The following is a 25,984-nucleotide window of genomic DNA, read 5'->3' as shown; positions in this document are numbered from 1 at the left end:
CCTGATGCTCCAGCAGGAAAAGAACTGTTAAAGACAGTTGCTTGTGTTGATTTTTGCATTAAGGGTGTGTTTTTCCAGTAAGCAGATTAGAGATAGTAGGTATAGCTCCTGCAACTTTGATCTAGCTAAAGTAGCTAGGTACTCTGGAAGCTGTGTGAATTAATGCTGCCCCCAGATTTGCAAAGATCATTGAGATGTGAGGTATGTAGCTGCTTAGACTTTCAACAGCTTTCTCAGTCTTAGCGGTAGATTGTTATAACGTGTGTTAAAACAGTAAATTTCAGAGTTGGCAATACAAATGCAGTATTTAAATTGCGATAACACACAGTGTCTCTCTGTTTCCATTATTGCCTCTGGCTTTCTACAGTATTGCTTAGTTTCATTGTCACTCTCTGCAGAATAGAACTGTTTTATTTAAGTAATAAATGGATATAGTTCAGTGGTGAAGAGATCTAAGGGAAAACATCTATCATTCATTGCAAGTTAATATTGCAAATAGCCCAGGTAATGGTTTTTGCCATGTTTAATAAATTATAACAATTGTCGATCCAGGTTTTTGAGATGAATTGAAATAGTTACTGATTGTGTAGCTGTTAGTCTGTCACAAAAACTGAAAACAAAGCATTCATGGAAAATATAGTGAATAGCTTGGACATTTTCTTCAGAAAGAGTTGTGCTGCTTATTATTGGTTTTTATTTTCCTGTTTTATAACAGCATGAAGGTTGTAATTATGCTTCCAAAAACAGAGCTGCAGATGATAACCTTAGCTTATGCTAGGCTTTTTCAGTCCACAAAGCAAGCGTCTAATTTTGGATACTCAAGACTCCAATGCCAAATGTTGTAAAGTATGAGCTGTTTTGCATTGATTGAAAAGCTCTGATAATGACAATTTAATGCTTCTGTGAAGTCAAGATTTCTGCATTTCTTGATGAGATCATGAACGGTGAAGCTTTTTGTATCCTCTCACTTGTCCCATTATGTCTAATGGCTGACTCACAGTATTCATAAGAGCATAAAATAATATGGCTACTTAGGACAAGGAGTTCATGTAGCTTTCTGTCCTGTTTTAATGTAGTCCAATGAAATGTTTATGGAAGAGCATAAAAATAGGTTAGATGCATAGCAGCTTCTCATATGTATTCCATATTTCCAATAGTAGTTCTCTTTCCCAATAAATTTTAAATTTTCTGTTTGTCTTTTTGATTCCATCTGTGTGAAAAAAATTGTGATTATTAGAACTGCTACTGACAGTTCTTGTTTCAAAAATAATGCTACCTATTAATTTTTTCACACAGATGATAGATTTTTGCTTCCTATACAGGTAGAGGATATTTTCATTTGATATATGTGTCCTTACTTATTGTCCACTTATCACATAGCTTTTCATTCTATCAGCTTTAGTTTTAAAATTATGAAAATCATTTTGCTACAACAACCAGATTATCAGGAAAGTGAAGAGAAGTGACTGTTGGATTTAAAAACGTTTATTGTCTTTGGGTGCATAGTTTGGAAGAGAGCTGCTGATTATTATATTTACTCTGTCTTCAACCTAGTCTTTCTCATATACTTGGCTCATGAGGAATTAAGAACGAATAGAAGACTTTTTAATGGAGGACTTGTGGACCATTTGTTCCTTTGGTAGATTTTCTTAAACTAGGGGAAAATTAATTCATTTTGGGACACTGCAGAATTAAGAACAGATTATGTCCTATTTTTTCTCAGGCCTACAAGAATTAGTTTTGGTAAGTGGATTTCATATCTTTTGATCCTGCAATGTATATGGCATAATCTTGGCTTTCTTCTTTCTGAAGACAAAAAACCCTTTTCCATGTATGTGTTTTCTAGAATATAAAACATTTCAAAAAGAGATGAGAGAGGAAAGGTTGGCTGAAAAAGCTAAAGCAGGAGTCTGTTCCTATGTTTTTTCCATTTAAATGGATAAACTGCCAGTGTCAGGTACAGCATTACATTTTTATCATAATATGTCAGTGAATTCAGTAAACATAATGGGAATTTCATCTGCATTTTTTTTTGAATAGGACAGTGGTTTAAAGTCTGAAAAGAAATATAATACTTGATTATATCATAACATATGTTACACTCGAAGGAGGTGATCCTTTCCTTCTATGCAGCTCCAGTGAGGCCACACCTGCAGTGCTGTGTCTGGTCCTGGGTTCCCCAGCTCAAGGGAGGCATGGACATGCTGAAAAGTCAGACAAAGGGCCACAAAGGTGAGGGAGCATCTCTCCTACACAGAAAGGCTGAGGGAGCTGGGACAGTTGAGTCTGGAGAAAAGAAGGCTGAGGGGGATCTCATCAGTGTATCCAAATGCCTGAGGAGAGGGTGCAGAGAGGCCAGAGATGGGCTATTTTCATGGGTGCCCAGTGATAGGAGAAAAGGCATGAAATGAAAAACAGGAGGCTCTGTCAGAACATCAGGTGACACTTTTTGACTGTGCGGGTGACTGGACATGGGAACAGGTTGCCCAGAGAGGTTGTGCAGTCTCCAGCCTTGGAGATACTCAAAAGCCATCTGGACATGGCCCTGGGCAGCCAGCTGTGGTAAGGGGCCCTGCATGAGCAAGGGCGTTTGGACCACATGACCTCCTGAAGTCTCTTCTAACCTCAGTGACTCTGTTTCTGTGCTAAACTTATCTTCTTGTATAGTTGAAGAAATATTTTCTAATTTAGACAATACATTTGCTAAAAACCTCACTGCTTTGAAGGAAATTTGGTTTGATGTGAAGAGTCCTTTGTGTGTAGAGAAGGAGCAATTAGCAGCTTTATTTTCTTACCTTGGTGCTGTGGACTGTATTTAGGTATGAGGAAGATCAGCTTTTGTTTATAGAGCTTTGAACTTTCTGTGCAAAACCGCGCTTGATTTTTATCTATAATGAAGTTATTATTGATTGTTGTCTTGAGCCAGAAAACTCAGTTCTTTTGACTGGTAAGATCAACTTTACTAAAATCTTTTCTTACGTAGAGATATTTAGGTTGGAAGGCACCTCTGGAGATCATCTAATCCCAAATTATGCTGCTCAAAGCAGCATCAGACAGAGCAGGTTGCCCAGGACTGTGTCCAGTTGGCTGTTGAACATCACCAAGGGTGGAGACTCCACAATCTCTCTGGGAAACCTCTTCCAGTGTTTGACTACCCAAGATTCCCCCTGAGCCTTCTCTTCTCCAGGCTGACCAGTCCCAGCCCTCTCAGCCTCTCCTCATGTAAAAGATGCTCCAGTTCCTTAAATCTCTGTGATTTTTTGCTGGACAGTAGTCCATATATTGTACTGTAAAACCCCAAACTGGGATGAATGCTTCAGCTGCGGTCTCACAAGAAGGAGATTGGAAAAACTCAGCATGGCTTTACAAAAGGGAAATCAGGCTTAGCTGACCTGTAGCCTTCTACAATGAGGTGACAGTCTTGGCAGAGCAGAGGAAAGCAGTGAATGGTTTTTTCTTGGTAAAAGTCAACTTCTGTTGTTTATGGTGGTCCTGTTAGAAGCTGGATGTTTCAGAATTCTTTCAGTGTGGTGTCCATACTGTTAGAACAATTCGTTTGAGTTGTGAGGTTTAATATGAGTTTGCAATCTGATTTTACAGTAATTTCCTTTCTTATTTGCTATAACACCATTCTTCTCCAGTGGAAAATAAAAGGCAGCACATATAGCTTAAAACAACTCCTTATGCAGCTACAGAGCAAGCTGACCATGGCAGTTGTCACTGAAAGGACTAAGAGCAGTTCTTCTGCTTGTTGCAGTGTCACAACAAAGATGCCTTCTGGTGCATTGACGCTGAATACTGGACTGCTTGGATACAATTTATACATATACTCAATTAGAGCTGACCATGTTTTGTTTGAGTTACCGGTACCTTTAATGGTTCTTGAGGGCAAAGGGATAAGGTGTGCCTACCAGAGTTCCTTTCCTTACTGTTACTGCTTGGGGCAATGGTAGCAACTTCTGATCCTTGCTGTGTAACATATCTTTTGAAGTGGTGCAGATGCTATTAGCAGTTTAGGGTGCCACGTGTTTGGTTTCCTATTTTTGTGAAGTGCTGTTTGCTATTGGTGCTGCTTGTACCATCCTGGGCTTAATAAAATGTCTGGAAAAATGCAAATTACATTATTATTACTGCTGTTAAGAGCTTTAGTTTGACTTCTGAATACTAAAGATACAAACATTTATAAGAAATGGTGTAGTTTTTGGTTTCAGAAATATATGTCATATGCAGAGGTTTGGATGAAAGTAGAATGTGAGCACCATTTTAATGAAGATTTGATTTATACCTACTGTAAGTATGGTTCCAGTTTTGCTGTTGGAATGTAGGTCTAACAGTATTGGCAACACATTCACAGATTTCAAAATCTAAATGTGTGGTGTGCTTTTCTTGCTAAAAATAATGTTCATCCTTGGTGTTGCAATTCTGTCAGTGAAGGTGTTTTCTCTCACTGAGTTTCATCAGCCAGACACAGTTTATCATAAGCTGGTTTTTCCATTTGAAAATGCAGCTGATGTCTCCTTGTGTGCTACCAAACAGTTCCACATGCAGAGGATTGAATAAATCCTGGGGTTTTGGAAAGAATTCTTTCCCAAGATCTGTGTTAAATGTGATGTTTAAAATACTTAGAGCTGAGTTCAGTTACGTATTTTCCCCAACATGGGGGCATAAACAGAATGTTTTATCTTCTGCCAGAAGACCTGTCTGAGCCTAGTAGAAATAGATCTTCACTTGTTCAAAATCAGCTGAAATTAAATTAATGGTCTCAAATACATGCATGTGTAAATACATGTGAGCACTTGCATTGATTTACATGGTGTTAGTTCATAGCACTTAACTGTTTAATAAAACAACAGATCAGACAACACACTTTGAAACATAAGAAAGTTATCCTGAAGGGTAGTCTAGATGTATATATTTAATTTTCCATAACTGTCTTAATGATAGAGTTCTGTTTTGCTGAGAGTGAGAATATTTATTTTTTTCAGTATATGAGTTTTTCATTTGATTTGTGAGGACAGCGTCACGTAAGTGATGAACTGTTAACAATGCAGTTCCATCAGTTTGAAGCAGTAATTGGGATTTCTAACAATCATCATTGGCTTTTTAAGGTAGGAACAATATATAATAATACAGATCTCCAGTCCTCATTGAGAATTCTGGACTAATCATTTAGTGTTTATTTCTGAACCCCCTTAATAATAATTTAATTTTTAAAATATCTTTCTTGACATTTGTCCATTTGTTAGAATAACTAGGTAAAATGCTTGCATGATTTAACCAACAGAATTTGAAGATTATGACAAATAGATCAAAATGTCAGCATGGCCTCTTCAAAAATGTGATGACTTCAAGGCACATAGAGCATACTGTTCTGCATTTCCCATTTTCCACTGACCAGCAAAAAAGTAGGACAGTCCAGTATGTAATGAGTACCTGAGAAGTTCTCTGGTCATGCTAAGATTGGGGTCTGGTGGTGGGGTGAGAATTGAAGGAGAGTTGAAGCAATTCCAGCATTGTATAAGTTCTGTATTTAAAATACATTTTTGGATATTTTGAGTCTTTGCCTCCAGAGAAAAAGCAACATCGGTTAGAAATGTGAATCAGTATTGTAAAAGGCTTGCTAGAGAATATAGCTTACTAAACTTCATGTAACATGTTCTTTTCTTAGAATATGCATGGCTAATTTGCAATAGATTTTTAATGATCAGCTGGTAACTGGTTCTTTGTTCCCCATTACACTTGTTTCCATTTCTCTTTCCAGATTTGTCACTGATAATATTCTAGAAGTTGGATGTGGTTAGAAAATACCTGCTTATTGATTGACTTGTTCAATATAGACTAGTTTAAGCAGATTCTACCTGGTCTTTCTCCTCAATTTCCACCACGAATTTGCCTTGAGATTTCCATGTCTTATTCTGCTGCAGACATAGTGTTTCACACTGAAGCTCATGCTTACTCATCATTTTCTATTTCACTTTTATATCAATCATATATATACATACCAGTATCATTTGGATTAGGCTAATTTTCTGTTTAAATATAACCATTTATACATAGTTGTTCCATATGCTGCGTCTACCAAAAGTCTTTCAGTTTCTGTGAATGTCTGCATGAGTGTTGTCATGAGGTTATAATTTTGGCTTGAACACTAGAAAGAATTCATATGTTCAAACACTCCATAAGAGTAATTCAACAAGTAGCTGAATACATACTAAAAGGTGACTGTGTGATGAAGAGCAATGTAAGAATAAAATTATAATGAACTAATACCATTACTTTATTAATCAAGCACAGCTAGAAGGTGACACCTACTCATGCCCACAGCATACTGCTCCATTATTTTCTCGGGGAAGGACATTTGAAAATTGGGGTGTTCCATAGTTCTGATTGAATGGTAGTGGCAGTCAACCCCTGAATTATTGCTAGCTCCAGCCAGTTTTGCTCTGCAATGCTGTTAATCTTAAATACAGCTTTGTATGTATTTTAGAGACCAAAGGTAATGAAAGTAACTGTTACTGGTCTTGATAATATAAAACTGGATATTAGAATAAATTCTGCCACATGAAATGCATTGCCATTTTTCTTCAGAAGTCGCAAAGAGGGCATTCCTTTTGATCTGGGGGTATTTAGCAGCTTTCCATACTGGAACTGTGAAATATGAAATTGGCATGTTATTATAAATTCTTCAGTGTTAGCCTGGCCATGATGAAAGAACACTAATACATTGATTAGTTTCTTTTCCTTTCATCTGCAGATCTAGTAAAACTTTCTTGCTTTGTCAATACAGAAAGTAAACAAAAAAGCAGTAATGTAAGCATTTTTATTCATCTCAGAATTCTCTTGTTTCTGAAAATCAGTGCAGTGTCTCAGAGTGAGTTTTCTAATCAGCTGAGACTTGTTCTCCACTGCTTCTAAATTATTTGATGTTCACGCAGGGCATATGAAGGAAGCAGAACAGATAGATAAGTTCTGTGTCTATAATAGGACCTAACTGAGATGATTTAGAAATTATTATACACATGGGGTCAGGAAAACAGAGTAGGGCAATTATAATATTTCTTAAAATTCCTTCAAAACAAATACCTTGAACAGGCAGCACAGCTGTTCTCTTTTTTTTATGAGCTCCAGTCAAAAGGGTGCTCAGGTGTAAGGACTCATATTGATAGAGAATCCCTCTCTAGTCCTTATTATTGTGTATTAGCATCCCAAAAAAGCTCAAGAGTTGTATGTGCTCAGCATTTCATTTTTCAAGGTGATTTTCAATGTAGAAAAACCTGCTTTACCATTTCCTTTCAGCTAGTTAGCAAAAGAGCATCAGCTATTGGAAATATACTTGTGAGAGACATCAGCTGTGTTTTGGTTCTCTCCATTTAAGGTCATTGCAGAAACAAATGTGTTACATGACATACATACTGAAACAGGTAAATCCTTGCCTGTCAAGCAAATTTACAGTGATCTTATTTCAATTTCTGAATTCTGTTTTAGAGACTGAATAGTAATGAAACACTGTGAAATGGGGCTTTCTTCTTGATTGACTAGGAATAGTCAGTTTGCAGTGCTCCCTTTGTGGGTGAAATAAAGTATTCTCTTACTTAAATTGTCTTCAATTTGTTACACTTAAATAGTAATCAGCATAGTTCTATTTATAGGTAGTTTTTGCTTGAGTGAACATTGATATTTATGTTCAAAGAACAATCCAGTTAAAAATGGGTAAGCTAAAGTTGCAGCTTAGCAACCTGATCAAGTTATTTTTACTTCATATATTATAATTTACTTTTATTTGAAACAACCCCAACAACTGACATAATATAAATCAGGCTAAGTAGATACTTTAAACAGAGATTAATCAGGATGTGAGGATTAAATTAAATTATCTAGTATGATGACCTCCACATACTCTAAAGTTGCTTATTCACATGCTGTTTATGTGTAGCATGAACTAAAAATTTCAGGGTTTGCATCATTGTCTTTATTGGTTCAAATCGAAATAATAAAAATAGAACTAGAATTTTTTAAATGCTTTGTCATTTGTTTAAACCAGATTTTTGTGCAGCTGGCAGTTATAGAAGCCTGTAGAGTAGTTTGTCTATGCAGGTATTTTTCCTCCTCACTTGCTTGCACACTTGTCACAATCAAAAATTTGAGACTTGCTTGCCTGCTTCTCAAAATTGATTTATGCCTTCCTTAGAGCAATGTTCAGAAAAACAGCCTCAATGTCATTCAGCTGGAGAAGGTTCTTTCTAATACATGTGAGGAAGCCATGCCTCTTACAGTAATTTTTCTTTGAGGAAGAGTGTTAGAGGGGTTTGGGTTTTTTTCCCTGTAACATGGAATGTTCTTCCTCATAAAAGAAAATTGTGGTCTCCTAATAAAAAGCAAGCTCCACATGAACACCCACATAAGTAACATGTCAAAATCTAGTCATTGTTTTAGTGGAGAGAAAATTGTCTGCTTGAGTGGATACCAGAGACATCAGTGGGTAAAGTGTGAAACAAAGTTGTTACTTCTTAAAACATACCCTAGGCTGAAAAACCTGCATGGTTCCATCTTACTAACTGTGCATTCAGCTGGGATTCCCTGAAAGGCTTTTTGTTTAGAAAGATCAGCTAAAGGAATAATTTATTTTTCTTATCCTCCACTACCAGCCTATTGCTTTCCTCCATAGAGCATTGTCTCATATGTATGTGCAGGTCAAGCCATAAAAGGGAAGATGTAGAGGAAAAAATCTGGAAAAGCAATGGAATGATGCCTAGGAAAAAGGAAGCACTGGGTAATGAGTGGTCATCATCCTGAATGTTGGAATGAATGAGGAAGAGGAAAAATTGCATCCGTGTTATCTCACCCAAGCCACCAAAAGTGAATTACCTTGTTGTATCACTTCCAGTTGCTTTGCTAGGCAGTGAACTATGGAGTAGACATTTTGCTTCAGTATTCACAGATCCCAGCCCAAAATCATTGTATTTTTTATGTCTTTATGCTACATTAGGGCACTTCTCTGCCTTGTTATGACCAGGAAAATGAGTGTATTCATTATGTTAATAATAAATATTAGTTTATTGATTTAGGTTCAATTTTAAGCATCTTTTACAGATTAAAAATTTTAAGTAAAAATTTAATTCTACTGATATTTCTGTATATTTTAATTTATTTTCTCTACAGATGATTCACACCATCAAGACTCTAGTTGAAAATACAGATAGCTTATATGAGAAGATAGTACAGTGTCAGAAAGCAGGTAAGTGTAAGTTGCTTTTGAAAAATATTATACAGAACTTACTGCATTTTTTTTATTTTCCAAAACTTTTAATCAATATTCAACTGTAGCAAAAAATAACCCAAAACCCAAACAATAACAAAAAACCTCATACAAAAAAAAGAGATGACTGTAATTTAGGCACATCCAGTAAGAGTGGAAAGACATTTCAAATCATAGAAATCAAAGATTCATAGAATTACATCTTGAATTTGGAAATTGCAAGTATTTTATTTATGGAGAGTAGCTTGTCAGTATAGTCACAAATGAAAACATAAGATTACAGGAGGCAAAGAGAATGATCCTCCTTCATGCTGAAATGTTTTAACCATTTACTTGTAGCTCCTCTTTCTCTATGAGAGAACTTTTTTTCTTTTGTTGTGGTAGCCCAGTGTCTTCAAGAGCCTTGGTGAAGCTTGAATTGTCAGAAGAACATTGCCTTTTGATAATTACGTGACAGTAGTTCAGATATTTCATTCCCATGTTTCTCTAGACCTGTTGGGTGATTCTGTGTTGGTCCCACAGGTTCTCTGAAAGTTTTCCTGGGTCTGATACACATTTTAAATAGATGGTATAACTACTTCTTAATCTCTTCACAAACTGACCCTTTTTTACGTGTTATTTTGTAAGTTTTCTCATTTGGACGCAACTGAGTTTTGAAGGTTTCCTTCATGTTTTGATAGCATGTCTGACCTTGATGTTTAATCATGCTTGTTTTCTTTTGATCTTTTAACTGTTTTATAAATAATGTTACAAATTTGCTCAAAGTGGTGCATCGCATTTTGCATCAGAAACAGGAATGCTGCCAAAGAGTCAGCCAAAGCATTTACAACCGTGTTTTGCATGACTCAATTGGGATAAAAGCTTTTTATATACAAATAAATTTTTATCTACCTGATATTCAGCATCCTGCAGCTCCTGTCATCTTCCATGATTTTCTTCCATTCTTTGCTTCACTTCTCTGCTCTCCTTCAAATTCCAGTGTCTTAGTTTTGTTCTCTCCCTCCCACCATTCTCCCCAACCCCCCCAAAAAAAAGCTCTTACACCCTCAGCCTTCATTTACAAATTCTCTCCTATTAACAGTAGCTTCCAGCTCAGATCAGCAGCAGGGAAGGCTTACCCACTCTGAATTTCTAGATCTCCCCTTGATTTACAGCACACACTTCAGATTCTGTGAACTTTAGTTAAGCCGCAGAACTGTCAAAATGCCTGAAAATTTTAAGTTGTCCTATTTACTTCAAGCTGTCAAACATAAATAATTGTAAATACCATGAGTGACAGAATATTATTTCACATATCTTATTGATAGATGTAGAGATTTATCCAAAATACTGTGATGGTTTTGGCTGGGATAGTTATTTTTCTTCCTAGTAGCTGGTATGGGACTGTGTTATAGAGTTGTGCTTAAAAACAGGGCTGATAATGCAGAGATGTTTTTGTTACTGCTGAGCAGTGCTCACACAGAATGAAGTCCTTGTTTTGCTGTGCTTGTGGGCACGGCTTTTGCTTTACCCATTAAGCTGTCTTTTTCTCAACCCACGAGTTTTCTCACTTTTGTTCTTCCGGTTCTCTCCCCCATCCCACCCAGGAGGAGTAAGCAAATGTGCAGTACTTGGTTGCTGGCTGGGGTTAAACCACAACAAGAGCAAACACAAAATATATTGTGCTGTTGTAAGGATGTTGTCTGGTAGATGTGTGTTCTTGTTTCTTAAATAATTTCCCATTTATGTGGTGATAGTGTGCCATTTTTTTTTTTTTAGTATCACCAGTGTCTTAAGCAGCTTAGATCCTTGGTTAGAGGTAAGGCAAAAGCTAGTTGCCCAAATTCTTGTATTTTTTAGAATAGTTGCTCTTCAGAAAATATTGCTTTGTACTAGCTTATATGGATTCCTGTAAGCTTCCATATGTCTGACTTTCTTGAGTCTCACCACCTTATTTTACGTGGGGAACAGTTGGGTCCAGGAATCCTTTGTTTAAGAATGCTGAAGACTTAAAGCCCATGCTAAAGAGTGGAGATTTTGATCTCCTTCAAATGAGAACCCTCCAGCGTGGTGACATAAGCCTAAGTATGGATTATGTAATAGATCCTGCTATTTAGGGCAGCTGTAGCCCTGCAGGGTCAAGGCATTTTTTAAGATGAATGAGCTGAACTGAATTACCTTTTAATATCAACGGAGTTTGAAGATTATCTGAGGACTGATTGATCTCATGATCTCAGTAGATGCTACTTTCTTTAATTACGAGTAAAAGATTATACGTTGTCCTATGCAGTTTCTTGATAAGGAGAAAGCAAAAGCGTGCCTTTGTCTGAGCTTTTTTGTTCTGTGGCTCAAAGAGTGAAAAAGCTGCTAAAATAACAAGTACACAAGCTGCCAATAAGCAGTAAATTTTTGTTCTCATAACCAGGCTTATAAGAGAATTTTTTTAAATAGGCAAAGTGGATTCACTCTGTTAAACTGTTTTCTCTCTTAAGTTTAATAATAAGACTTTTGGCCTCCTATAAAATTCAGACCTAATTTAAAAATAAATGCGGTATTATTTCTTAGGTTGGTGGCCTATTGGGTAAGCAAAGATACAATTACTGAGATGGCTATTTTCAGAATTCAGGTTCTTTGCTATTAATATTCTCTGAGAGCATTTAACTGTGAACATCTCTCCTCATTTTGCTTCTTTAGAATTAAACCATATTAAAAACCTCTCTGTTTTCGTCATATCAGCATATTAATTCAGCTCAACACATTCAGTTCTTAGCTAAGTAGTTACTGAAAGCATTTTAGATACTTGAATATTGAAAAGATATGGGAACGTGATATTGCTTTGCTTCCCACTGTACTTTTCTTCTTTTCAGAATTAAGAAAAAAATCCATATAACTTCAAGATGACTGCAGTGCCATTTATTTTATTGTTATTAAGCCAGTTACAGATGCTGCAAGAAAATAGAATCTAGGTACTAAAGGGAATTTGAAGATAATCTGGTCAATTCCCTTAATCTCTTAGAGACCTCAAATGTTCCATTATCTTCGCTAGAGAAAAGAATTTGAATGTCCAGATCACCTTACCCCACTTATAGCCTCCTTTGTACCCAAATCACATCATTCCTGTACTCCTCTTTTGAATCTTCCATTACATTTTTTGCTTTATAATTCAAATACTGCTTGAGCTCATCCCTGGTTAGAAGGGAGAATCACAACTTAGGAATTCATTTTGGCATTCAGCAGTGGAAACTCAGAAGAATGTTCCAAATATTCATTAAATTATGGGGAGCAATAACTACCAAACACAGCTTGCCGGTGACAAAGAATTACTGAACTTAATCAAATGTAGGTATGACTGGAGGGTTTTTGGGCAACTTGGTCTAGTGGAAGGTATTCCTGCCCGTGGCAGAGGGCTTGGATCTAGATGATCTTTAAGGTTGCTTGGAACCCCAAACCATTCTATGATTTGATAATCTTGTGAAATACAACATCAGTAAGGGTTGATTAATGAGTGTAGGGAAAAGGTAGCCTTGGTAATACATGCAAGGAATGATCTCTGAGGTTTCTGTTTTAATCCAGAAAATGAAGTTATCGTAAAGAGTTCTGGCAGTGTCAATTTCCTGGTAATACGATGCATAAATGTGTATTTCAGCACTGTTTGCTCAAACCAAGAGAGTTCAGATTCATAAAAAACATACATATTGCTTTCCATATGGTTTTATAGGCATAACCTTCCCTAGTTATCTGTGCAGCTAGAATTCTTGTTCAGATTCTTATTTTCTGGAATCTCAGCTACGCTATCCTTTCTTTGCATTTGGCCATCATAGTTTTGCCTTACACACGTCATTTTCCTGGCTGTCATTTTGATGATGTCGGTCCCTGGACGGATTTTTATACTTTTTTCCTCACTGTGCGTCAGGACCAAGCTGCTTTCACTTTTCTTGTGTTTGCTCATTTGGTAGCAAGAGTTTCCAGTGCCTAATGGATTGCTAGCCCTCGTCATGCTTTCTATCATGTTGTCCCACAGGCTCTCTGTAAACATCCACCAGGCTACTTCCTTTGAATTTGTTTTTAAAAGTATCCCACAAATATAGCTAGATTGACACGTCCTCCTACCACCTTAACCAAAATAGCTTTTCATTGCTTCCTTGTACGCCTCACTCTTCCTTTATCCATCTGTTCTCTTCCTCATGCTTTGATTCGGAGTTGTTGGAGCAGAGTCTGTCTTGTTTATCCCATCTGTACAGTGGCTGACTTTATTTAATAATGCAAGTAATGAATGACATAAAATGAGTATATTTTCTAACATGTACTTCAAAGCAGCCCTTCAGCAGCATCAGAAACAGGATACAGTTTCAAGAAAGGAAATATCCAGCCATTCTGGTTGCCATTAAACACAGTACACCATATGTATTGGAAAAAAGTTAATCTGAGTTGCATGCAGAAAAATACTAGGATGGTGGCCATACAAACCCTTCAAATACTTCTGGTAGTTGAAAATTAAAGGAATAAAATCAATTTTGTTCAAATAGTTGTAGCTCTTACTTGCTTCCCCACTGTTACTACTTAAGCTTTCCAGCAAAATGATGTCTACTGGGCTGTTTGGAGGTGGGGTTTTATTGGTTTTGGTTTTTGGTTTTTTTGTTTTTGTTTTTGTTTTTTTGTGTGGTTTTTTTTTTTTTAATTTGTTCAGGTTATTTGGATTCTAAGTTGGTTTTTGACTCAGGTTCACCAAAATAAAGCATGTAAGAAAAAGTTATATTCTGACAGACTAGATAATCCACTAACAGAGCAAAAGAAATTTATATACTCAACTGTTGAGGAGCACTTTTGACTTGGTATATAGGCAGGCAATTGAGTTTTTATTTAAACTGTGAAAGGCAATGACTAGGTTCCCAATATTTCTGCAGTTTTCCCTGACTTGAAAGAGAATTTATGGTTTTTATGGTTTGGGTACTGTGGAGTTCAGCAGAACTTGTTAATCCATGTCTTCTGAAATACTGCCTCTCATTAGCAAGTCTTGACTTTTGATTAGAAGCCATTGCATTTAAACTATTGTTTGGTAAATAGGGAGTGAAGGAATGTTGCTTTATCTGTTCTCGTTGGACTTTGTACCTGAGAATATTTAATTTTTTTGACTCCCATCAGTAGGACATGCTGATCCTAAAGTTACATCCTAGAATTGGATTCATTACTATATTTTTCATGAGATTCGCTGTCAAAAGAAAGCAATCTATAATATTTATCACCTTCACTAAATTCCAACATCACCTGCTATGACTAAAACAGCACTTGGAGACCCCTCTCAGCCAGTCTGCATGCTTCTGAAATACCTTGTTTTCCTTGTTTTCTCCATGTTCCCATTTCTTAATAAGTCAGCTATCAAATTGTTTTAACTCATTTCTCCACACTTGTCACATCATCATTTTCAATGTTTATTAGCACAATAGGCTTTCACTGATAGTTAAGGAAATAAAGGGTGTATTCAAGTTAATCCCTTTATTTATGTTTCTAAGCTTTCTGTATTTGATCCATCTTTTTTACCTGTTATTTCTTGTTTGCTCTTTGTCCTGTCTGCTCCTTTTTTTTGGTATTTTTTCTTCCTAATTGTCCTTCCTCCAGGTATAGCTCCACAGCAGCTCAGATGATACTGTCATGGCATGTACTCCCTGGCTCTGTAAACCTGTTCCTCTCCTGTGCCTTGAATATTCTTGAAACCACATTCTACTGGGGAGGAGGAGAAGTGAAGAATTGCACTTAGATCAATTTAGGTAGTAGTGAATAGGCGATGAGTCATTTTTCTTTATGCTCAAATCTTTTTCACCGTGGTTCTTCACACCAGTCATACATCACATTTTTCCTGTATTGCTTCTCATACATAGCCCCCTGTAATATCTTGGATGGTATTGGTTTTTTTGTGGATCTGATGTATTTTGCAAATGGGTAGATGATTCCTAGGAGACATCTCACATACTTCTTAATGATCTCACTCACTGGTACTGGGGCGAATACGTGACCAGCACAGGCTTTTGCATTACTCTCTTGAGTTTCCCCCTTCACATGAAGTCTTTTTTTTCCCCTCCTGTTATTGTAATGCTAGAAAAGAAAGAAGTTAGATTCCTGTGGAGTTGTAAGAGATTCATTACTATTGCCAGTGAAACAATGTGGGCTCAGCCAGATCTGAACACTGGGAGAAATTACAGTGTGCCATAAATCAATATCTTTATTAAGTCTGCATTCTAACATTCAATAAAATCAGAAACTTTTCAATAAAATCTCGTTGGTCTCTCTTGAGTATCAGGACTAATAAATAAAAGATGGAAACAGCAGTCTGTGGAAAGAAATCCTCTGCTTTGTACCTTTGTGTTTATGCCCTTTATTGACAATCTTAATTCATTCTCATACATGAAGTGGCTGGCTGAACTTCACCCCCATTCAGAAATATAGTCTGTCTTCACAGAGGAATGTCTTTGTGGAGTAGTTTTCTGTACAGTGAGGGTGGAATACCATGAGTCAGTTTTCCAGAACAACTGTTTTAATATGTGAAGGTCTGGTTCTCTGTGAATTCTGTAGGAGCGTTATTTTGGAGGAACAGAAAAAGTGTTGGTGTGGGTTTTTTGAGTTCTGTCAGTTGTTATTCTTTTTGTTCACTTTGGTATCTAGAAGGTTAAGGTTACATAGGATTGTTCTGGAAAGTGTTTGGAAGGCTGCAGCTGGTTACTTAACCTTTGGAAGTAACCAAGTTGTAGCATAGATGTTACACGTGTCCTCTTTTTAGCTTCATAGCAGCGTAAGCTTGGTACTACAACTACTTTGAATCTCTTCTCATGGTGTTTCTTAAAGAATTTAGTGACCATCTTAAGTCCTAAGTGGCTCCCTAGCATTAAAGAAAGTTTTTTATATTGAAAACTGAATTACTGTGATTGCATATGGCACTGTGTGAGTCTGGATTGGAAAACACTAATTTAAAAGGAAGGATGCAAAAAGGATGGTGCTCAGCAGGCTGTGATGCCATTCTTGTTTGGAATGTTGGAATAAGAAGGTTCTCTGAAGCATGGAATTTGTCTTTACGACTTTTCAAGAATAATAGGGCAGCAGGCACCAAAATGGTTTTCAGCCACCTAAGTAGAGGCAGTACATCCATGTCTGTCTGTGTCTGAGGAACATTTCCACTTAGTGCACAGTGTCAAAGAGGTTGAAGTAATTAAAAAATACTGAGCAACCAATTAAGGTAATATATTCTTTTGTCAAATAATAATAATCTAAATATATTGAATGCAAATAATTCGTACCTTGAGCATCTTGAATCTGCAGCAAAATACTCTCTGAATCTGGCAAGAAGTTCTGATTCTCTAGTTATGGAGTCAAATTTTTTCAGTGTCTTCAGTGGAAACTAAGTGTTTGGAACTACTTCAGCATCCAATCTTTGTTCCTGCTAAGAATCCATTTTTGCAGTTATTAGTGATTTTTAGAAAATACAGAGGTACTTTAAGCATTAGTTTATTAAGGTTCATTTTAAATCTTTGTGTGAAGAGTGTACTGTAAGGAAAATATATGAGAATTTACAAGTATAGTGACTTCTGTTGCTTCTCTAATGTGATGGATTTGATTTATTGTTGATATGATTTGGTAGCCAGACTCTTTTCCTAATCGCTTTTTCTGATAAAATTAATTTTAAGAGGAAATTTTTTGTGAGGCTGAAATAGCTGACTGTTTAAGGAATATAATCTAAAATAAGAATATGAAGAAACCTATTTAATGCTGTGAAAAATTAGAGCTGTAGCTTTCAAAGATGTAGCCAAGAGTAATGTAAAGCAAATTAAATATTTATATGTGGAAATAAATACTTATGGCTTAAATCCTTTCCTAGGATTCTTCCGTTTCCTTTACTACCATTTAACCTACACAGTGTAGGAAGAAATATTTGAATATATAAACTGATTTCTTGCATTTTTTTTTCTTGTAAAGAACAAATCTGTGTATGCAAATTATTCACAGAATCTTTGTAAGTGTTTGAGATGAGTCTACATAGTAGTAGACCGGCAAGGTCTGGTAATCTAATCAAAAGCTGTGAGGTATTTTCCTTCCATTTAAAAATATTTGATGTTTATTTAGTTTTATTTTGTATTTATAACTCATTTGAAAAGTATTTTGTTTGCTTTTAAATCAAAGCGCTCTACCAGAAATGAAATAAACTGTATTTGACTTGACTTGAATTTAAGTGCTTCATACCTGGAGTATTACCAGTGTGTATTTAATATAGACACAGTCAAATTTTGTTTGCTACTCGTTTCACATTAGGCCTACTCAGTATATGCATTTATTGCCAGAGTTTCATCACTGTGCTATTTCACTGATAAAGCTCTTTTTTAAGAGAGAAAACCTATACCAGGAGGAGCCCACCTGCTGTGTAGTCATGTCTCAGCTAGGTTGTAAATCATCTCTTGGCAAGAAAGCTTTCATCAAAGAAAACAAATGAGCATGTCAAGGAGAGATTTGGCTTTAGAAATACAGTAAAGCAAGTGTTGTGCTTGGTGTTTTGCTAAGGATTCCTTGAAAAATTAGTTTCTTGGTTCTCAGTTAAAGAAAAGGTGTGAATGTTTTTGCTATAAACTGAGGTTGTATGCCAGGGCTTTGTGATAGGAACTGTTACAAAAGCAAACAAACCTCAGAGCTCCCAACAGTTCCTGAACTCATATCGTACAGGCACGTACTCCAGTTTTCTGTGTTACAGTTTCTTTTCACATCTTGATTTTAATAAACATGTAATTATCATCAGGGTGTTCAAACAAAGATACATATATTTTATATAAAATTATAATTGCATGCACCTCAGTGACCTAAGGACACTTTCCTTTTTAATATATGCTTCTAAACTAGGTTAAAAATAGAAGTGTCACTTATGCTGCTTTATATGTCACATTTTAATAAATATCTTAAGTATGGTACTTTGGAACTATAGTGAAAGCCCACTAATGGGAGGAATTGCTAACCAACTTCCAACAGGTGTCATTTCTAGTTAGTAATTGAGGATAATGAATTGCATATGAAGCAGCTTCATTTTAAAGAAAGGAATAAACTATTTTTTCAAGCTAAACACAGTTGAAGATGAGTGTCTTTTAATAGTATAAAAAATGTTGCTTTTGAGATATATCACCAAATAATATTTTTTTGGTGAAGATACAGTGTTGGCACTACATCAATATGCAGGGCATCTTTGTTCCAGCATTTCAAGCATCAGCAGAACCATAACACTCATTTTAAGCTCATATGAATGTTGTAAGTTCTGATAGGTTTTTTATCTACTGAACACCTTGGTGAAAAATTAAATACTGAGAATCCAGGACATAAAACAAAGCTGAAGTTCCACTCTGGAAGTGTTTCTGACAAGTGATGGCTCAAAGTTATCATCCTGCCAAGACAATTATATTGCCTTGTATGTTTTATTTAGGAAAAATTTTTGTTATTGAAATATGTCATACTTCAATATGAGACACCTTGCTTTCTATACTGTCATTTAGTCCTTGTTGAGTTTATTGACATAGTTGTTCCATCAGAGTATGTTAAGCATAAATTAATACAGGTTTGAGATCCTATGCATGTAACACTGTTGGTCAGCCTGCAGCTGGTTGAGGAAACACGGGACTGTAAGGTCCTTAAGTCTGCTTCCCAGTACAACTCTTGAAAATTGATCATGTCAAGCTGTATTTTAAAATGGGATATGAGTTTTTGATCTGAGTAATTTTCTCATTTTCAAGGCTGATTACAGAACCACATCTACAGTGGTAATAAATTTTGCATAAATTCTTATTTTTCTGGTGGACATCCATCCTAATATTGTCCTTTAGCCAAAGTGATCCTTTGAGGTCCAAGGTCTTACCTGACTGGTCTAGAGTATCAAGAGAGCAATTGCTCCTCTTCTGGTTTTCTTTTTGCAAGGCTAACCAAGCAAATTTTTGTTAGTCTCCTCAATGATACATGGTTCGTACGGCATTCAGTAGCCTTATAGTACTTCTCTTTTCCTCATGCTGTTTGAAGTTATTGAAAATGGGAGGAGAGAATTGTACGTAAAATTTCAGAATAGCATCTTGAATGGTAAGGTGTTCCTGGGGAAATGAAGAAGTGTTAAAGCCATCTCATGCATTGCAGGGCTGTGGGAAAGAGTCTGAGAGAGGGAAGACCTGAGACAGTCATGAAATTCAAATAACCAGCATTCAGTGGGGAACCAGAAAGAGATTCAGCACTGATGGGGAAAATATTATTTGGAAATACTGAAGGATTGCTTATGAGAATGCTTTAGAATAAACAAGTGTACTGCAGAGGAGAAGAATATGATGTGAAATACCTGGTTATGATTAGGAAAATTTGTCAGCAGAATTTTGTTAAGTGTCAAAACCTGCTGTTGAATCATGCTATTGCTGTTTTGTTCCATATATTACAGTGTATTTACATGCCTTGCAATAGCTGGGGTGAACGTTTCACTGGAAAGCTGGTCTTACTAACGTGGAAGACTTGAATCAGTTTCTATTTTGCAAGTGCTCAGGAAATTGTATGGCTTCTGTCAGCTCACCCTTACTTGTGCAGTGATGACCAGACTTCTTAATGCAGGTTATGCAAACTAAGTGCCCTTAGTGCCCCCAAGCAGAAAGTCAGAAAGGGACTAAGGGCTAATGATGTTTGAAACCTCATCAGACTGTCATAAGCAGTAGAGTTACCACAGTCAAACAGGTTAAAGAAACCTAGAAAGTAGGACCAAGCCAGTCAGCCTCACTTCAGTCTCAGGAGAGGTGGGATATCCACCCTCGGTGATATTGAATAGCCACCTCAACACCGTCAAGGGCCACGTGTTCTCTCTGATGCTGGTTTTGAGCAATGGGATTGGTCCAGCGGTGCCTTCCAACCTCAATGATTCTATGCAAATAAGGATTTTAGTAAAGTTGACATCTCCAGTCAAAAGACCTTTTTAGATCTGAGCTTTCTGGCTCAAGGCAAGAATCAATAATAATTTCATTGTAGATAAATACATTTGTGCAATGGGCAAAAATTAAAACACAGGGCATACCATCCAAAGAGAAGAGCACACATCCTATATATTCATTGTGGTCACTCAGAAAGTTGTGAATTATATCTTTCTTAATATCTGCCACAATAAATGGAAAATATGACTAACTTGTGCTTTCTTTGATTGAGATGGTATATGCAAAAACATATTGAGTGATATGTCAGGGTAATAGTATGCCTGTTATCATTCAAGAGCTCTCAGGCAGTTCAAAATTACTAATTGACTAATAAATTGAGAAGTAATTAAGCCTCATAAAAGTGACTTGTTTACTATATCTTAATGAGAGTGAGAGCTGAATTTTTACTTGCAAGGAGACAGAAAATTGTGTATATAAAAAAGTCATTTAACATTGAGTTTTCTTTGCAAGCATATCCTAAAGGCACGCTTACAGGAGTTTGTATGGACATGTAGTTTATTTTATTAATTTAGCTGTAAATGAGAATGTCTTTCCTCTTTTTTTTTTTTTTCTGTTATCTTGGAAGAATTTTAATTTTGGAATTTAACACTTGTGTTATTCCTTTGTCATAGTTGATGCATTAAATAGTTCCAAGGCAAAGTGCAAGAAAACCAAGTGGGAACATATAAGAGGAATACCAAGAGAGACATAATCAACAGTTAAATGCTGTGCTGCATTCATGCTCTAAAATTTAGTTTTCCATATATTGTGTAGTGAATACAATTAATTCCTTTCAGCAGAAGGAAACACTGAGACAAAGAGATGAAATAATTAGTTTCAGTTAATCAGGCAAGAGCTAGTAATGGAAGCAGAAATAGAATGCAAATCTACTTGTCCCTGCTTGTATGTTTAGGCTTACAGTAGCATAGATTTAGTGTAGCATGATGATGAGGAGTTGGCCAGTGTGTGAGAGATGTTGAGGATAGGGGGGTGATTAGTGCTGTTTAAGCAGGATGCCCCTGTTAGCTGAGGGTTTACAGGTGTGTGCCCTGGTAGGATGATTTGACTGTTTCATTTTCTGAAGAAGGGTGATGAGATGATCCTGCCAACTGCCAAGTGTACTTAGCTGGGGTGGAATGGCTTTGGCAGAACACAAATGTATTGTAGCATGAGTGTAGACAAGGAAGAGCATCACCACCGAAGGTTGTTAGTGAACAAAAAAGGAGGTTTTCTGGCTGGCAAAATACATGGTCACCATAGTCTCTGTGATATCAGGGACTTCATGTACATCAGAATAATCTGAAATCTACAAAGTACTGATTTCACGTTTAATATGCAGACCCTCAGCATGATTGTTATATCTCTCTGAGTGGCTTTAGTTCAAGTTATGATTGATTGCTGGTGTCCACTGACTTAAAAAGCAGTAATTGTAAAGATGGAAATGAGGTACAGAACTCCAAAAGTTTACCAGTATGTCTCAGAATTCATTGTACAGATCAGAAAATCTGTACTGTCATGATGGCTCTACAAATGTAATATTTTAAGTATGGATCTGTGTATAATCTTTCCATAATCATATTGGGAGTTTATTATTTTAGTTGATGTGAACAAAAAGTGGATACTTGGGAACAATGATGGGTTAATGAACTTTAATGTCTCACCTGTTTAGAAATCTGTTTTGGGGAAATATAGTATGAACATTTTATTTGAGACTGCAGAGTCAGAGCTATAGAGAAGTGATTGAAATAAAAATGATACAGTATGTTAATTCAGGGAAAATATTTGCCATTTATTTTTCTTGTAGCAAAATTTAAAATAGTAAGAAAAGGTAGAAAGAACAATTTTGCCTTTCAAATGAATCTGTGAATACTTTTAAAAATGTGTGTGTGCATATGTGGGAGTAAGCTAAGGGAATGTACAATGAAAACATTCAGTCATCTCTCTTTCTTTTAATGAGACATGAGTGTGGGATAGAGAGATTATGAAGAAGAGATACTTATAATGTCCTTAAAAGTCAGTCTTGTCTCAGATTGACAGCCAACCCAGGTTTGTATGCTTATTCATGGTAATTAAGTACATGTAAATTTTGAAGCATGCACACTCACTGGGCAAATAGAAGACCTCAACCAACTTAGTTAAAATTATAATTTGTACTTTAACTATAACTTGGTTTTATGTTCATAGGTGTAAGTCACAACCACTTGCCAACTTTTGACTTCAAAATACCCTGTATGTTATTAGAGATGGAGATCCTGAGAGCACAACTGAAGTATGACTTTCATAGGAGAGTAGCTGTAATCCATGCTAGGTTATTGTGTGTACCCATAGAAGGACATTTTACTTCTCCTGTGTGAAGGAAACTGTTTAAAGTTTATTTTTATATGGCTTGTAACAGCAGCATGGAAAGCAAATTATGGTTCTGCTATCCGTGCAGTGTGCTGGGTAAAAACCAAAACTTTGGTTGGTCCGCTCAGTGCTTAGATTAAGGTAATCTGAATTCTACCAAAATGTTTTGATTTGGAGTTTGTTGGATATGGGTTTTGTGGACACAGTAGTTTACATGGTGTGGTAAAATGTCCTTGGCAAGTTCACTTGGCATTCCTCCTTCACAGGTGTTCCTTTACTTCTCAGGGATAAGGTAAAGTGTTTATTTTCTGGGCAGACGCGACCATATAAGCTGTAAGCTGGACAACTGTGATGTAAATGCATAAAAGAGCAAGGCACAAAGTAAATTTATTTGGCTAGAGTAGTTAATGAAATTACTGCTTCCATCCTATAGCAATTACAAAGAGGTTTTTACGTGTGGTACAACAAATTCAGTTGTGCTTACAGATTATATTTCTGTAGGAAATACTTGCTGGGCTCCATCTTTGTATAGCAATGACCTAACAGGTGCTTCAGTGGATTTTGGCTTAGAGAGATTTGTATATATTGGCATGTTGTATAACATTCCATCTTACTACATCAGATGGATTTGTGCTTGAAGAATAAAATTTTTGAAGCTTTTTCATTGTCTTTTTGCCATGTTAGTTTCAAGTTGCTATCTCTGTGATCACAAAAATGCACTAAAATAGATACTATATTCCTCCCTCTTTTATTCTCCACAGCAATGGAGTTTCATGAAAACCTGCACAATATAGGAGCAAGAGAAGGCCTAAAAGAAAGAAAACTGCAAAAATCAGTAGAAAGTTTTACGTGGAACATTACAATTTTAAAGGTAATGTGTCTTCCTTTGGTTACTGTATATTTCTGTTCAAAACTGTCATTCTAATATTGTTACTGGTCATTACTCTGTGTCACAGTTCAACTGGATTTATTCACTTCTATAATCATAGTCATTTTAGCTTATATAACCTGAAACACAGCAGACTCTCAACGTGACTTGTTATTCTCTTGTGGTGTTATGGAAGCTTACTTCATTTAGTTTGTCTAACATTTTCTTCTTGTAATCTTCTAACATTAGGGATCCTTGGTAATCTTTAATACCTGACTGAAACAATGAATCTTGACTTCTGCAAGTGGGTCGGGCTGGAAGGAAGCTATGGTGTTGTTTAAACCCTGTTTTGTGATTTGAAAGGGAGTAAGTGTTAAGGTTAATGCAGTTACTGAAAAACAAAAGCGAAGCTGTTACTACTGCAGTCAGTGATGAATGGTGATTAATGGTGGAAGCAATTATGTTCATAATCCAAGCTGGAATAAATTGAATGTATGAGCTGGAGACTCTTTACATTTTGTTGAGCACGTTTGCTTACATTTTGACAAAAGAGTAAATGGTGAAGTATAAGAAAAGCTTTCAGCCAGAGACCCTCAGGAAACTAGAACAGTTCAGGTTTCCTATTGGTGGTCTTTTATCTCAGCAGAGTATATCAAAATTTATAGAGACAGCAAAACTGCTTCCCTTAATTTATTCTCTTGACACTATACTTCTAGCCCAAATTATTCAAATTTTGTGTTTACATCCACTAATGAGTTCTTCTCTCCCACTCAATCAAATACTTCTTCACTACATTAAACTATAAAGTCTGATTTAATTATAAAGAAAATTATTTTCTTCCTTGTGGTTTTTATTTTTAGTTCTTCTTGAAAATACCATTCCGTACCGCCTCTTCTTACACAGAACTATGGTGGAAAAGCAGTAATGCATATGTATTCCTCCAGCTTTCCCTGTTGGCTTGAACTGTTAAGCTTTTCATGGTGTCACTTGGTGCACCAATCCCTCTTGTGTTATACTGCACAAATCCAATGTCGAGGAGAATCAAAAAGTGGTGAAATTTGCTACAGCATGTACAGTTAATGCATTCTAAAAATATGCATGCAGGTTCTGTTTATAGGTAAAGGACCAGAATATCACATTTCCTGTATCAGAACAGAGTTTCCTGAACACAGTGTATGGGATGTGTCATGTATCAGTCCTGTGCTTCTGAGGGGATAGAGAAGAGTCAGTTCTGTGGGTTTGGGCAAATGTCAAAGAAATAAATTCTTATTCCTTCTTTTCTGTCAAAGGTGTCAGATACCGGCTTGAATAGGCAAATCTATTTTAATGCTGCCTGAAACAGCAGTACCTTTGCTTCATCTCTGCTTTACATTCTGAACATAAGGGTTGGTGGGGGGGAGGTTTGCAGTTGGTGAGTGACTGAAATGTGAAGTCGTGATTTCTGCGTTAGCCAGGAATCGGAGAAGCCACATGGTAGGTCTGGCTCCAAGGAGCACTGAAGGGCTTGTGTGCATGTCCTTAGGATTAACATAATTATGAAGTTAAAGGCCTTCCTTTTGAAGAAATGATTGAGAAAATCTCTTCAACATTGACTTGGTGGTTTTCTTCTACTCAGAGATTAAGATTCTTTCTTTAGGAAGATAGAATTTGTCCCATAATTAATACTTTAGTTAAAAAAATTGGTGAGATTTTAATCAGCCTGGTGTTGAAACCTTAACAGGAGTGTTACAGAAAGTTCTAGTATGTTGTTACATCTTAATAGTTGTTTACAGGTACTGCAATTCAGATAGGCATCTGCTAAGTGCTGTTGCTCATGTTTAGAGGTACAGCAAGTTAAAGGCTGAGATTTGTTTGAACTGACACACTGAGGTTTTTCACTCTTTAGCTGTGGGCTGCAACCATACTCTTGTGTCATATAATTAAGCAGAAGTTAAACAATTTCTAAGGCACTACTCTTCCTGTCTGGAGAAAAAGATCTACAATCATAATTTCAATCTGTTTTTTCATTTCCATGTTTCCAGTTCTCAAAAAACTAGGAGAGAACAGGGATGAAAAGTGAACGTCCACATTTTTTTGAGTAGAAGTTGAGCAGAAGAGCAACAATCTGAACCACCTTGTGAATTTCTTTTATCTGATGAATTCCCTGCCTTCTTCAAATTAACTTCCTTCTGAAATAGTACAAAAATCCACGTGGAAATACACAGTAAATATGTGGACTCTTGGCTATGATATAGGAATTATTGTGTGGCTCTGAACAGCATTACTAAATAATCCTGCATGAGTGCCACCCTCAGCTCCCACCCAGAGAACTCATGCAATGCTCACATGGTGTGGCTAATGTATTTTCCAAACCAATTAATCTGCATTTTACCCTCGAGATACATATTGATCGTTCTCTTTCAATTGGGACATTTTCACTACAGTTGATGCAATGGAAAGTTTGATAAAATAACAAAATTGACAACTTAATTCTAGGGAAACTTTTTTAGAACATCTGACGTAGTTATTAAATATCTATATGTGTTTTGCATGCACATGCATTACAGTTACTGTTTTAAAGGATTTAATTTTTCTTAATTTGAA

The 25,984-nt window shown here is 36.3% G+C and overlaps 1 protein-coding gene across 3 annotated transcripts in view; it reads left to right on the top strand.

Annotated features, from left to right (window-relative positions):
* Positions 1 to 25,984, top strand: part of PLCL2 (phospholipase C like 2) — a 100,920-nt gene that overhangs the window by 67,653 nt on the left and 7,283 nt on the right. For 2 of the 3 annotated variants that reach the window (XM_048302331.1, XM_048302324.1), the window contains exons 5-6: positions 9,160 to 9,235; positions 23,295 to 23,404. In XM_048302331.1, the coding sequence (XP_048158288.1) occupies positions 9,160 to 9,235; positions 23,295 to 23,404 (186 nt within the window). Of the gene's footprint in view, positions 1 to 9,159; positions 9,236 to 23,294; positions 23,405 to 25,984 lie in introns of those variants that run through there. The other variant, XM_048302340.1, reaches the window with a different exon arrangement.

This window comes from Corvus hawaiiensis, chromosome 1, assembly GCF_020740725.1.
Source record: "Corvus hawaiiensis isolate bCorHaw1 chromosome 1, bCorHaw1.pri.cur, whole genome shotgun sequence".
In the NCBI taxonomy this organism is placed as follows: Eukaryota; Metazoa; Chordata; class Aves; order Passeriformes; family Corvidae; genus Corvus; species Corvus hawaiiensis.
The sequence above is the reverse complement of the archived record's forward strand: the minus strand, read 5'-3'. Positions and strand labels throughout refer to the sequence as shown.